Raw genomic sequence first — 13575 nt, 5'->3', positions numbered from 1 at the left:
GACTGGGACTCGGATGGGTGTGATTTCGGAAGGGAAAAGGAAAAGGGATGGTGTACACGGGGTGGCAGAGAGGGTGGCGCCATAAAAACCATTTGGCGCAAAGCAGTTAACGTGTTTTGTTGCCTCTGAAGGAGAGGGTGAGTGGTGTGTGGCCTGTACGAGGGGAGTGGGGCTTTACTGCCACTTTTGGGGCGTGTTAGTTTGTGTGGTTGAAATTTATGCGACTCAGGGGTGGGTTTTCCCCGAAGAAGAGCTGCTGCATGCGGCCGTGTACCCGTCTACTCGTATATTGTATCTGGGATACAACTATCCCAGCAAAGTCCTGGGCTACGTGACTGGCAAGGGAAACTGCATCGAACTGGGGATAGTCTTGCGGCCTTTTGCTAGCCTCTTGTGAAACTGTTCTCAGGGCTCCACTGGTTAATGATTTTGGCAGATTGATTGATTGTAGAACCAACAAATACGCACCTAACAACTACAAATTAAGGAATGGAAGCCCTGACCCAGGGGCCTGCCCTGTCCTGGGGCGATAGGGCTTTCAATCAAAGAAAGTGACAGCCTAAGAAGTATTCCCATTCCACGGAACTGTCATGCTCTGTTTTGATGTTTTTTGTATTAACTGATGCATTAGCCAACACTGGAAATTGGGGAACCTTCGACGGGAACTCTTCTTCTCTCTAATGGCAACATTTGGCACATTATGAGACAACATGCAACTGCCTGGGGGCACTTGCCACTCAAGGGCTCACACCCACACCCACATACACCCACACACACGCAGTTTGCATAATTAATGCAGCGGCAAACCCGTTATACACTTGAGCAGAGGGAGTCCCCTCTTTCTCCCTCTCTCTCTCTCTCTGTCGCTCTGCCGAAGAGAAGAAGGGAGTTTTTTGTTTAATTAAAACAAGAAATTGCCACTTAAAGGCAACGCAACGGTAAATAATGACAGTCTCTCCCCCCTACCCCGTACCCGCTCCCCCTTACCCCACCCCGTGCCTATCCCGTGAGAGGCAGTCGCTAGATGGCGCTCCTGTCACGCGCTCATTAGCGAGGACATTGTGAAGGATTCTGTGTACAGGGTACAGCATTCTATATACACACACATACAGTATATGTCTCTGTATATGATGTATGTTGTACTCTTTTATGAGAAGGAAGTTCGCCCACTGGCAAGCCGGAAGTCCTTTGTCCTGACTCTCGCGCACACACGACTTGAGCACGCGAATGGAGCACCTGATTCGCACATAGAAACACTCTTACCTTTGCACTCACCCTTATCCTCTGTTGTTTTTGTTGCAGGAACTCAAGGAGAGCTTCAACTACGGCCTCTTCGCCCCGCCCTCGAACGGGAAGGCGGGAAAGTTTCTGGATGAAGAGCGTCGGCTGGGCGACTATCCATTCAACGGCCCCGTCGGCTACTTGGAGGTGAGTGTGCGTGTGCGTCTCTGGATAGATCCCTCTTAAATGCTCCTCCTTTGTTTCCTTTCGCGCAGCTCAAGTACAAGCGACGCGTCTACAAAATGCTGACCCTGGACGAGCGCCAGCTGAAGGCCCTGCACACCCGGGCCAATCTGCGCCGATTCCTCGAGTGCATCAACGGGGGGCATGTGGAGAAGATAGCCAAGATGTGTGCCAAGGGACTGGACCCCAACTTCCACTGCTCGGAGAGCGGCGAAACGCCGCTGAGCGTGGCCACCGGTGCCAAGAAACCGAACAAAGTGCTCATTGCCTTGGTCAATGGCGGGGCCCTGTTGGACTACAGGACCAAGGACGGGACCACGGCCCTGCACCGGGCTGTGGAGCACGACTCCCTGGAGGCGGTCAGGTTGGGATGAGTCTCCAAAGGCCACACCATCCGCGATCCATATACTAATCATCTACCCTCCTTTCAGTACCCTCCTGGAGCTCGGGGCCTCGCCCAACTACCGCGACGGGCGTGGGATCACGCCGCTGTACATCTCGATAACCAGAAAGTGCGAATCGAAGATCACGGAGAGCCTGCTGCACGACCACGCGACGCTCGGTATCCAGGATAGCCAGGGCTGGAACGAGGTCCATCAGGTCAGTCGGTGGCGGTCCTTTGAAAACGCCAGTCCCGTAGACTCCCAGATTCGTAACTGCCAATGCTTATCCCCCTCGTCGAATCTCTGGTGAAGCCCCCGCCCGCAGTCCCCCAGCCGGTGTCTGTACCCCTGCCCCCAAAGTGCTGAATGCCAATTAATATTTGAATTCTCTCTCTTTACTTTCTCTCCTCTCTCTAACTCTAAAAAACAAACACAAACACAAAAACAAACGCTTTCTAACTCTTTTGTAACCCGCGGGTTGTATCTGTATCTGCATCTGTATCTGCATCTGTATCTGCAACTGTATCTGCATCCTTCCGCCCTGTTCAATCTGCAATCCGCAATCCGCAATCCGCAATGAGACAGGCCTGTCGGCACGGCCTGGTTCAGCACTTGGAACACCTCCTGTTCTACGGTGCTGACATGGATGGCCGCAATGCGTCCGGCAATAGTCCGCTGCATGTGTGCGCCGTCAACAACCAAGAGGCTTGTGCCCGAATGCTTCTCTTTCGCGGCGCCCAGCGCGGCGCCCAGAACTTTGCCAACCAAACTCCCTATCAGGTAAAAAGTCCAACGTATATCTAGAATGGAATTATGCTGCTACTGTAGTTACGCTTGTAGTCTAGCCCTTAAGTATCTTATATTTACATTTAGTTTCAATTGGTTTTGGGTAGTGTGTCTGGTGCCTGGTCATCTAATGCCAAAGTCTCTCTCGATCTCCCTCTCTCTCTCTTCCCTAGGTGGCTGTCATAGCTGGCAACTTGGAGCTGGCCGAAGTCATTGAGAACTACAAATCGGAGGATATTGGTGAGTGCATTCTCCATTGCTATTGCTGCATTCTCTATACTCCATTCTCCATCCAACATCCTCCATCTTCCATCCTCCACTCCGAACACTCGACTCGTACTCGCAGCAGAACTTCATGGTCATTATACTCATATACCCACTCATATTCATATATTCGAATGGAACTGAAACAGTTTCCAGTTTATATATTTTTGTATTTGTTCTCTATCTCTCTCTCTCTCTCTCTCTGTTTGGATTTGTTTACTCTCTACTCAATCTATTACTTATTATATTGTACAAATCGGTCGTAACCGTATAGTTTCCTTCCCTCCTTCCTCCCACCCCCTTGAGCATTCATTCATATCATTCATCAATCATCAAACATCACTCAGGCCTCCTTCATATCAATGTAAACTAAAGATAAATTATATGCCTATATATTCACACATTTTCGTAACTCGTATTTCGTATTTCGTATTTTGCATTTTGCATTTGCTTGTTTGCGATACATACTCTTTGCTCTATGATTGTTACTCTTAATGTTTACCCACTGTTACTGTATCCAAATAGTATCCAATATCTGTATGTACCACAATCCACATTCCATTCCATTCAACCGTTTTGGCTCGTTCTTGTGCGTCTCTCTCTCTCTCTCATATCACGTCACGTCACTTTTCGTAGCGAAGTTTGTTTGTTCTTTGGCAGGACATTGCTAGAATGTCCTCGACCGAATGCTTTGTTTGTAAGAGTCGTGTACCTTCCAGACAGTAAGTACGAGTAAGTAATCCTCCAACGGCACGGGTCCACCGTCTTAGAAACCCCCAAAAGAATAGATTGAGTAGAGCTCCAGCATTTCTCCGATCATCGAACAGAGAGGAGGTGGTGGAGGAGCAGGAGGAGTGGGGTTTGCGACTAACACACACACACACACACACACAGAACCACTTGCACCACAGCTACATATACACACACACACACACACACATGTCCATATAAAGCGAAATACTATCCTTACTATCCTTACACCACAGTACCCTTCCGCGGACCGCCGCGCTACAATCCGAAGCGGCGCTCGGGCATCGGCTGGCTGAGCGCCAATGGAGCCGCCGGGGCTGCTCTGCTGGCTGCGGCTGGCGGTGGTCTTGGTGGTGCAATGATCAGTGACAGTGCCCATCCGAATGGCATCGGAAACGGAAACGGAATGGGAAACGGAATCGGAAACGGAACGGGCAATGCCAGTGTTGGCGGTGGGGGTCTGATGATGATGATGATGCAGCATCAGAACCACCAACAACAGCAGCAGCAGCACAACCACAATCCCCATCATCTGCACCACCAGCACCAGCACCAGCTTCAGCTGCATCAGCATCAGCTGCAGCTGCACGGCCCGCCCTCGCCGTGCCCCTCGGAGCACATGCTGGGCGCCTACAGTTCGGCCAGCTCCAGCCTCTCCGAGGGCTCCTCGGGACACCGTTCGCACGAGGACGACATCAGCATTGTCACAGGTAATCAATCGCTTCCGTCTCTTCCTTTTTGATTTGCCTTCAAGCTTATGTTTAAGTTTAATCTTAAGTTGAGTTCCCTCCGTAATCCGTAATCCGTACTCTCTGTACACTCTGTACATAAGTATAGCGGCTAAGTATATACTCCTTATACTCCTACAATACATATACATATACATATATTTAATGGGCATGCATTTTAAGTAGATTTTTTATACCAAAGAAAAGTACAAATTGCATGTTTTATTTATACGATTCCTCTGTGGATACTGATTGAATGTTAGCAAAGGGACACCGTGATCCTGATTCCATTTCTGATACAATTAAGGAACACTGTTGCCATGATTCACTCGCACATCATACCGTTCGTTTCGTTTCGTTTCGTTTCCTTCGGATGAATCACACAGTTCCGCAACGCATTGTTATTTCAACCGCTTTGCCTCCACATGCCAGAGGCTTCTGTGTCCCCCATCACCCCACACAAACAGAAACACAAACACAAAGTGCATGTCTTTCGAATGAGTGGCCCCGCACTCTGACCCAAACGCTGACTCTCATTCTGACTCTTTCTTTGCCTCCGCACAGACAAATCCCTGGGCGATACGAGCGACATCATCAGCGACTCGTCGGGCGTGGGAACCAACTCGGACTCGGCCGCCTGCTCGATTGGACACCCCAGCACCACTGTCGTGTGCATGGAGCCGTATGTCGGCAACACAGTGGGGCACATCCGGCTACAGCCCGGCGACGTCATCGAAGTGGTGGGCAGCACCGACTGCGGCCTCCTCGAGGGCTATGTAAGGGGCACCAATCAGTCGGGCTTCTTCCCCGCCGACTGCGTCCAGGAGGTGAATCTGCGCCAGAAGCACATCACCAACGTGATGACCGCCAGCACGGGCATGCCCGCCCCCAACCAGCAGGCCCCACTGCAGCACCAGCAGCAGCAGAAACAGCAGCAGCACCAGCAGCAGCCCTCCTCCTCGGCCTCCTACCAGGGATCGCCGCAGCTCAGCCTCGGCGGGCACTCGGGCAGCTCGAGCACCCTGCTGCAGCAGCCCCACCATTCGCCCTCGCTCTCGATGACCAGCAACGGGTCCTGCCAGCAGCCACAGCAGATGACAGAGAGTAACGGGGGAGCAGGCGGTGCCCCCATGGGCAGCCACAACAACAACAACAACTCCATTGGACAGTACAGCAGCGCCACTGCGCCGCGCATCAAGAAGAGGTACGAGGATGCAGTCGCCGAAATTGAATCCAACCTAAAATAATCCATATCTTTTGCAGCGCCTACAATGCCCCACGTTCGGTGGTGCTGCACCGCGCCAAGCGCGGCTTCGGCTTCATTTTACGGGGGGCCAAGGCCAGCTCCCAGCTGATGCAGCTGCGACCCTCGGAACGTTTTCCGGCTCTGCAGTATCTGGACGACGTGGATCCGGGCGGAGTGGCCGACATGGCTGGCCTGCGGCCGGGCGACTTCCTGCTGACCATCAACGGGGAGGACGTGAGCGCCGCCTCGCACGAGCAGGTGGTGGAGATGATCCGCTCGGCGGGAGCCCTGGTCAACATGACGGTGATATCGCCGCAGTTCCCCCACCAGATGCAGGCCACTGTCCAGTACCTGCCCAGCGGGGCCAGGGCCGGCAGCCAGCACTTGTCGAGTGGCCCGAGCACTCCGCAGACGTCGCACCGCCAGTGCGCCACATTGCCGCGCAAGATGTCTATGGGACCGGGCAGTCATGGCGGCGGCGGCGGCGGCTCCTCGGCCGGAGGGAGTGTGCGGATGGCACCCATGCCACCGCGAAGGGACCCTAAGACGACGCTGAGCGTGGGACGGGCCAGGGCCAAGTCCATGGTGGCTGGCCTCGAGAACGGCGGCGAGAAGGAGGACGATGTGCAGCACACCAAGTCCAATTCGGTGGAGTCCATTGCCACGTCCATTGCGGCGTCCGTGGCCACAAGCAACGGCAACGGGAACAACAATCAGACAGGACCCGGCACCCCCGTCCAGCTGCGGACGGCCAGCATAAAGGCCCGGCCTACATCCAGTCGAATCACGGCCGCAGAGCTGGAGGAGCTCTTCCAGCGACAGCAGGGCGATGGCACTGCCGCCAATGCCAGCCGTTATGCCACCATGATGACCAGCTCCCGGTTCCAGTCTGGCACGGACAGTGGTGCGGCCACTCCTCCCGCCACGAACGGATCCCCCATGAGGAGCGGACCCCTGGTCTACGGCAGTGTGGCGGAAATGAAGCGCAAGACGGCCAGGAGCAAGCACGGAGGGATCATTGGCAGCGGCGGCACCCTGCGTGGCAAGCCAGTGGCCACGCCCACGGTGGGTGGGGCCGGGGGAGTAGGGGGCGCTGGAGGACGCGACTTGAAGCGATTCCACTCCACGCCCGACCTGCACGGCGCCCAGCTGCACGGCTCAGTCTCGTCCATCTGGCAGGCGGCCGGCAAGGGTCATCACTCGCAGGACGATGTGGCCACGCTGCACGCCTCGCTGCAGCGTCTCAACACCATGGAAGCCAAGGGGGCAGCCGGCCCAGTGCTTCCCCCACCCAATCATCCCCCACCGCCGCCGCCTGTCGGCCAGGTGGTCAAGGTGGAGACCCGAAGCAGCGTCTCGGAGTACGAGAGCACCATCTCCTTGCAGCAGAAGCTGAAGAAGCGGACCGAGAATGATGCCGTGACCAGTGCGGCCATCGATGGCGTCCAGAGCAGTTTCAATCCCTCGGCCAACGCCAAGATCTATGCCTCGCCCCAAGAGCTGCGCAACGTGATGGCCTGGAAGCTGCGTCAGGCGCAAGAGAAGCCGCCCCAAGAGACCTCCGCGAGCTCTCAGCAGCAACAGCATCAGCCACTGCCACAGGTACAGCCACAGGCACAGCACCAGGTCAGCCAGTATGCAGCTCCCACACAGATGCGTCCGCAGCAGCAACAACAGCAGCCTCAGCAGCAGCCCACTGGAGCGACCTCCCACTATGCGGCGCCTCAGGTGCAGGTGCCAGTGCAGCAACAGCAGCAGCAACAGCAACCGGAGCCCCAGTCCCCGCCTGCACCACCGCCACCACAGTCTCAGTTGCAGTCCCAGCCGGCGCCAGCTGCAGCTCAGCAAGCAGCACAGAATGGAAATGGGAATGGTGGTGGTGGTGGTGGAGGTGGAGCCCCGCCCATCCCCGAGCCGGACTACAGCTGCAGCGAGTCGGATGGGGAGGACGAGAACTCGATTCTGGTGGCGCGCAACACGAAGCTCAACGAGAAGATAGCCCTGTTCGATGTGCCCGAGACCAGCGGCAACAGTCAGGCCAGGTAAGCGAAGTCGAACCCAAATCAGTGGCGCATCTCTAGAGATCTACATTAAAGCCGGAGATCAAGTAAAGAGAGAATCGGATTCAAAGGCGATTGTGACTGAGGTACGACTAGGGAATAGGAAAGCGAAGCCTAGACAGCTTAGACACTATTCAGTGACCCCCGAACCCTTCACTTTGTTTATCGGTTTGTCGCTTATCGGATATAGTACTTCTTGAACCCACCCGAAATGGGCGTGTGAATGATTTGAGTTCTCCATCGAGTAATTTTTTATAGAAAGTCCTCGTCTCTAATAGACTTGGCAATGCCTTAACTACCTAATGGATTAATGATTATATCCGGTGTTTGCATAAGTCTCTCTTTGGACTTTGGACTAGCATTTGGACCAAAGCCACGACCTTAGACTCCTCCTTCACATACGAGAACGTACATATCTAGGAGCTACCTTATCATCGTGCGCAGATGTGTAGATGAGCATGAGTACAAGAACACACAGATATATCTTTAGATGTCGATATATCAAACCTAAGTTAAGTCCTCTTTAGGCGGAATCTTTTCTAGACTTTCCCCGTCACTAATTGAATTGGCAACACATTCCATAGGAGTGCCAACTCATAGATTCCCGATCGTGTCCGGTGCTTGCATCCATTCGAATCGAAAATTAACGTTTTACTCAAATATGCATGGCTAATAGTGTGTTGGAATGAGTCTATAACGATATTGGATGTTATGAAGGCGTTGACAATTCGACTATGAAATCATCTATAAAAGTCGTATTAGGTGCTAGTCATGGGTCATTCAAAAACTGAAGATCAACATCAAGATGACGCTGAAGCTGAAGATGCTTCTACTGCTCATTGTGGCCCACCTCAATGGAAGGTATTCCTTCCATTCCTCAAGCAATTAAATTTCGTTTAATTTCGTTTAACGATTGACCTTTGCTGAAAAGTGCAAACACCGGACCTAATCGGGAATCTAAAGGTTTAAAAGGCGTTGCCAATTCGTTTAGGGAAGGGAATAGAAATATTCAATAAAAGGCACAGAGCGATGGGGACCCAACTCATTTGAAAACTGAAGATGAAGCTCAAGATTATTTTGCTCTGCATTGTGGCCGGCACTAATCAATATTCTTTTGGATTGGGCAGAAAATAGCCTTAAACCGACAATCCTTTCAGGAGAAAGGTTATTTATCTTTGGGATATAATACCTATGTAGAAATGGTATCCTTTGAAAAATAAACCCGAAGCTGAATTATTAAAGTCGCTTTATTAGGGCAGGGTTCACACTAAATAGTCTTTTGGTTCCGTTAAGAAGGCATCTTGAGGATTCCTGATTTTTCTGGGGTGGATTGTCTTCCCTTATCTGCGGCTGGAAGTCGCACGAGTTGTAATTACAGACTCGTCGACCTCATCCACCATATTCTCACCCTATACCTGCCACGTCTGATGGTATCTGGGACCTGGGCGGAGACTTGTTTTTTGGGTGCCTCTAAACTGAACTGCAGATTTGCTAATTTTCCCTTTGTCTCCCCCACAGTGGCAGCAGCTCGAACTCCGGCAGTGCGTCCATCTCACATTCGCTGTCGGTGGAGGAAATCCAACGCATACGCAGTAATCTTAAGACCTCCAAGTCCTCGCCCAATGGCTTCGCGAAGAAGTCTGACGAGGAGCAACAACAGCAGCAGCAACAACCACAGCCATCTCCAGGTCCAGGTCCAGGGCCAGGCGAAGATGAGTGCGACACTAGCAGTTCTGGTGTAAGCAGCGATCAAGACGGTCTGATGGCCACAGGAGGAGGAGGAGGAGCTGCAGCAGCAGCGGCAGTCCCCAAGCCCACTGACACTATCAAGAAGAAGCCGACAGTGACTATTGTGGAGGAGCCGAAGACTATACCCGATCAGCCCATGGCATCCACCAAGCCCATGGCCAAGACAACAATCAACATTGGAGCAGCAAGTGGAGGAGCCACCACCACGCTGACTGTCAAGCAGTTGGTGCAACAGCAGCACGCTCCCGTTATACAGCAGCATCAGCAGCAGCAGCAGCAGCTTATCACCAAGCCGACAGCCAATGTGGCTACAATGGCCAGCAACATCAACATGAAATCTCTCGGCGGCAACAATGCCACATCCGTGATGAGTCCACAGGTTCTGGGGCGCATACCCAACGTGCATCATCATCAGCAGCAACAGCAGCAGCAGCAGCTGCAACAGCAGGCGAATCCCAACCAGAAATTGATAGCCACGCAGCAGCAGATCCTGCAGCAACAGCAACAGCAGCTGGCCCACCAGCAACATCTGCAGCAGATCCTCAAGGCGAAGGCAGCCGCCGCCGGAGGAGCCAGCAACACGGCCGCCCTGGTGGCCAAGCATCAGCAGCAGTTGCACAAGGGAAACAGCGGCCACGAGTCGGAGATGGAGCAGCGTTCCGACCTGGAGGATGACGACGGAGACCTGAGCCCCTCGCCGCCTGCCAAGGCCTTCCAGCGGCACAACTCGCTCACACGCAAGCAGGCGGCGGCCATTGCCATGCAGCGGGGCGTGACCCGCACCTCGGCCGTCTCGCTAATGCAGTTGCCGCCGCCGCTGGAGGCCGACAGCGATGGTGAGGTTCCGCAGCACACATTGCAACGCCAGCATCCCCATCCCCACCCACACCAGCTCCAGCAGATCCAACACCAGCAACAGCAGCAGCAGATGGCCACGCATATTGTGGGCGTCTTGCCCAGCGGACAGTTGGTGGCTGTTGCCTCTGCTGCTGTTGCTGGTGGTCCGGGCGGGGCGACTGTAGCGCAGCCTGGCAACAACAATATGCAGCTGTGCACCGAGAACTTGGTCCTGGCGCCGCCGCCGCAGTTCTGCGATTGTAACGATGCCAAGCACGCGCCGCAGTCGCAGCCGCATCTGCCAGGCGGCCAGTATCACCCTCAGCAGCATCAACACCAGCAGATTCAACAGCAACAGATTCAACACCAACAACTCCAACAGCAACAACTCCAACAGCAACAACAGCTTCAACAGCAGCAACAACAACAGATGCTGCACCACCATCAGCGTCTGTCAGGCGGGGCTGGCGCTGGAGCCGTTGGCACTTTGGGACGAGTTCGCATCGTTGGCACCATGCCCAAGGCCAATCACCATCGGCTGCACTAGGCTGAGCTGGAAGAGCTGCACGAGCTGCGGGAATCAAATCTAACATTTGCCAAATCGTTAAGTCGTTAATTAGAGTTAGTCAACAGTCATTGCCATTCACAACGAATAGCTGCGGCTGCCTGCACCCGAGGAAAGACGCCACAAGTAGAGCATTAAGCAACACGAAGGCATAGAATACATAGCAGGCATAGCAATGGATCCATTTCAGACACAAATCAAATCGTTGCTACTTCTGTATATTCACAGCAGATACACAACATTCAAGTTCAATGCGCTAAACCCACAAGAAAGTAATTATAAATGCAAATATTGCAAATAGAGACGGATGTTAGGTGCGTGCATGTGTGTTCTAACAGAGGGAAGCTATACGAAACACAATCTTAAATTACTTTTATTATATTTATTGAGTGTGATATAAATTTATGTAGGCTGACCGAGAGCAGCAACTAAACAAAAATATTTCTAATCCGACAGAAAGTGTGCGCGTTTGTATGCAATATTGTATTATGTTAGTCACCAAAACCACACCCAAACGCCTGTTCCAACCATTGAAAACAAACTGAATCGAACTGAATGTATTCGTTTCTTTAGTTTGCTTTCGATCTGCACAGTGTCGATGAAATGCCCCAAAAGAAGTAGCCACGTATATATGTATGCATAGCCGATTTAGTTCGTAATGTTGAGGGGGCCGCCAGGGCAGGTTAATTTCTTCAGTATCCATCCATTGATCATTCGAGTTCGTGTTCGTGTTCGTATTCGTATTCGTATTCGTGCTCGTGTTCGACTAGTGCACAAACTATTTAAGCGACATTAACATTATTAATCCAATACACAACTAGCGTAGGTTTTATATGCCTAAAGAACGGGAGAATGCGATAGACGTTGCACCGCGTAACAATAAGATTTGTATTTGAGCATTTAGCCGAATTTCCAGTCAAGTCAAGTCAACTAAATTAAATACTAAACCGATACTAAAACTTGTAATGTTTTTAAACATGAATATAACACGATATACCATAGCCTCGGAAATTTTATAATATAAAAAGAAGAAGAAGAAAAAACAAAAACAATTTGGAAATCCAAAACGAAAACAAAAAGTAAATTTTTGCTAGTAAAATTTACAGATTTTTACTTTAATAGATTTTTTGTACAATTGTTTTTTAGAGAAACCCTTAAACTTGCCGAAGGAGGAAAGTCGCGTATTATTGAAATATTGAAAGAGGTTCTCACATATTTGCCAGCGCTTAACGCAAATATCGTCATAGGCAACCCAAACTTACAGAATGCGTTTTCACGAGTAACAATTATTATATAACTAAGGCTGATCTTATTGCATAATTCATACTAAAACACAACCACAGATAAAGATACAGATACGATACAAGCACTGAAGCAGAAAGAGAAACAGAATTCACAGAATCACACATTCATAGATGAGACAATTGAATAATAACGAAGAACTCCAATCACCAAACAAACGATTGATGCATTTACACTGTTTAAACGAGGCTGCAGGCTCTTTGAGATATGCAAGAATTGAGTGGTAATACGAGTATAGTGAAATCTTTCCAATTGGCAGGCCGCACCTTTTCTCTAGAATCTAAGTGTTGAAAAGTTAGTACCCATAAAGCTAAACCATAAACATAATATAACATACAAGTAATTATCGGCAGATCTAGCATCTAACTAGATTTTATCACACTTTTTAGTTCTCGCAATAGTTGCTAATTATTTGTAAATTGTTTTAGTTCAAGCCCACGCCACACATACACCCCCTTACATACGAGTATATACAGAAACATGTATGATTAGCCGTCAAGCTTGCTAGTTACTAAGTTAAACTACCTGGGATATCCATGTGGATTGCTCAGTTAAGTCCTACACACGTCTACGAGTAGATACATACATTCTTAAACCTATATTATGCGCATTATATGTAAACCGATTACGTTCAGCTGTTCAGCGTTCAATTGCGAATGCCGGAAGCTATACGAGTATAAACGAATATTGAATATGCATACACCACAATGATAATGTTAAACGATTAAAGCACACTCACATACACACACCCACATACACTTTAAAAGCATATATTTAAAATTATGGCAAATATCTATCATAAGTCATCAAATATGCAATTATGTATTATGAACATGCGTATGAAGAATCAATAAATATGAATGAAAACTATTTCAACTGTTTGCTGAGCAGAAATTCCATCTTAAATTCGAACTTAAATATAATTAAAATGCTGGTATCTTTCTGTACGCTATATGTTGGCAATGTAACGCATGATCTTATCATTCGATTGGCATCGGAAAAAAGATATCTATCTTTTTACGATTTTCGCAAAAACATCTAAAAGTTGCATCATTAAAAAAAATGGAGAACGTTTTATTTTTGTAATTCATGCCATACTTTGGGGTTTCTGCCATATAGTGCCAATATTTTCACGAATCTCGGAAGCAATCATTATTAAATTTTCCAAAAATCGACCTCATTTTCGTAGTTGACATTCTGGAGTCTGGATTCTCCTGACCCTGTGAGAGTATGTACTTTTATTTGATGCGCTAGTAATTAAAATGATCTAGCATTCAATTAAATAGGGCTAATAAGGGGTCAATAAGCAAATCGTCGAGCATTGTTCTCCAAATCCAGAATAAGTCGATAGCCAAAACATAAGTGATACTGACTATACATACTATTGTATCTATCTCCATTTTCATGCGTTTGTCATTGTTGCTAATTGACACAACACAAC

General features: G+C 50.0%; 1 protein-coding gene across 12 annotated transcripts in view; it reads left to right on the top strand.

Moving 5' to 3' along the window:
- Prosap (SH3 and multiple ankyrin repeat domains prosap) overlaps nucleotides 1-13004 on the top strand; it is a 67026-nt gene extending 54022 nt beyond the window's left edge. For 5 of the 12 annotated variants that reach the window (XM_033378446.1, XM_033378442.1, XM_033378443.1 and 2 more), the window contains 9 exons: nucleotides 1303-1428; nucleotides 1497-1828; nucleotides 1896-2064; nucleotides 2433-2627; nucleotides 2807-2873; nucleotides 3884-4357; nucleotides 4940-5579; nucleotides 5639-7663; nucleotides 9200-10814. In XM_033378446.1, coding sequence (XP_033234337.1) covers nucleotides 1303-1428; nucleotides 1497-1828; nucleotides 1896-2064; nucleotides 2433-2627; nucleotides 2807-2873; nucleotides 3884-4357; nucleotides 4940-5579; nucleotides 5639-7663; nucleotides 9200-10814 — 5643 coding nt within the window. Of the gene's footprint in view, nucleotides 1-1302; nucleotides 1429-1496; nucleotides 1829-1895; nucleotides 2065-2432; nucleotides 2628-2806; nucleotides 2874-3883; nucleotides 4358-4939; nucleotides 5580-5638; nucleotides 7664-9199 lie in introns of all 12 variants that reach the window. The other 7 variants (XM_033378449.1, XM_033378448.1, XM_033378450.1 and 4 more) reach the window with 5 other exon arrangements.
- Nucleotides 13005-13575: the final 571 nt, after the last annotated feature.

Source organism: Drosophila pseudoobscura, chromosome 3, assembly GCF_009870125.1.
Source record: "Drosophila pseudoobscura strain MV-25-SWS-2005 chromosome 3, UCI_Dpse_MV25, whole genome shotgun sequence".
NCBI classification, from domain to species: Eukaryota; Metazoa; Arthropoda; class Insecta; order Diptera; family Drosophilidae; genus Drosophila; species Drosophila pseudoobscura.
This window is presented reverse-complemented; position numbering and strand designations above follow the sequence as displayed.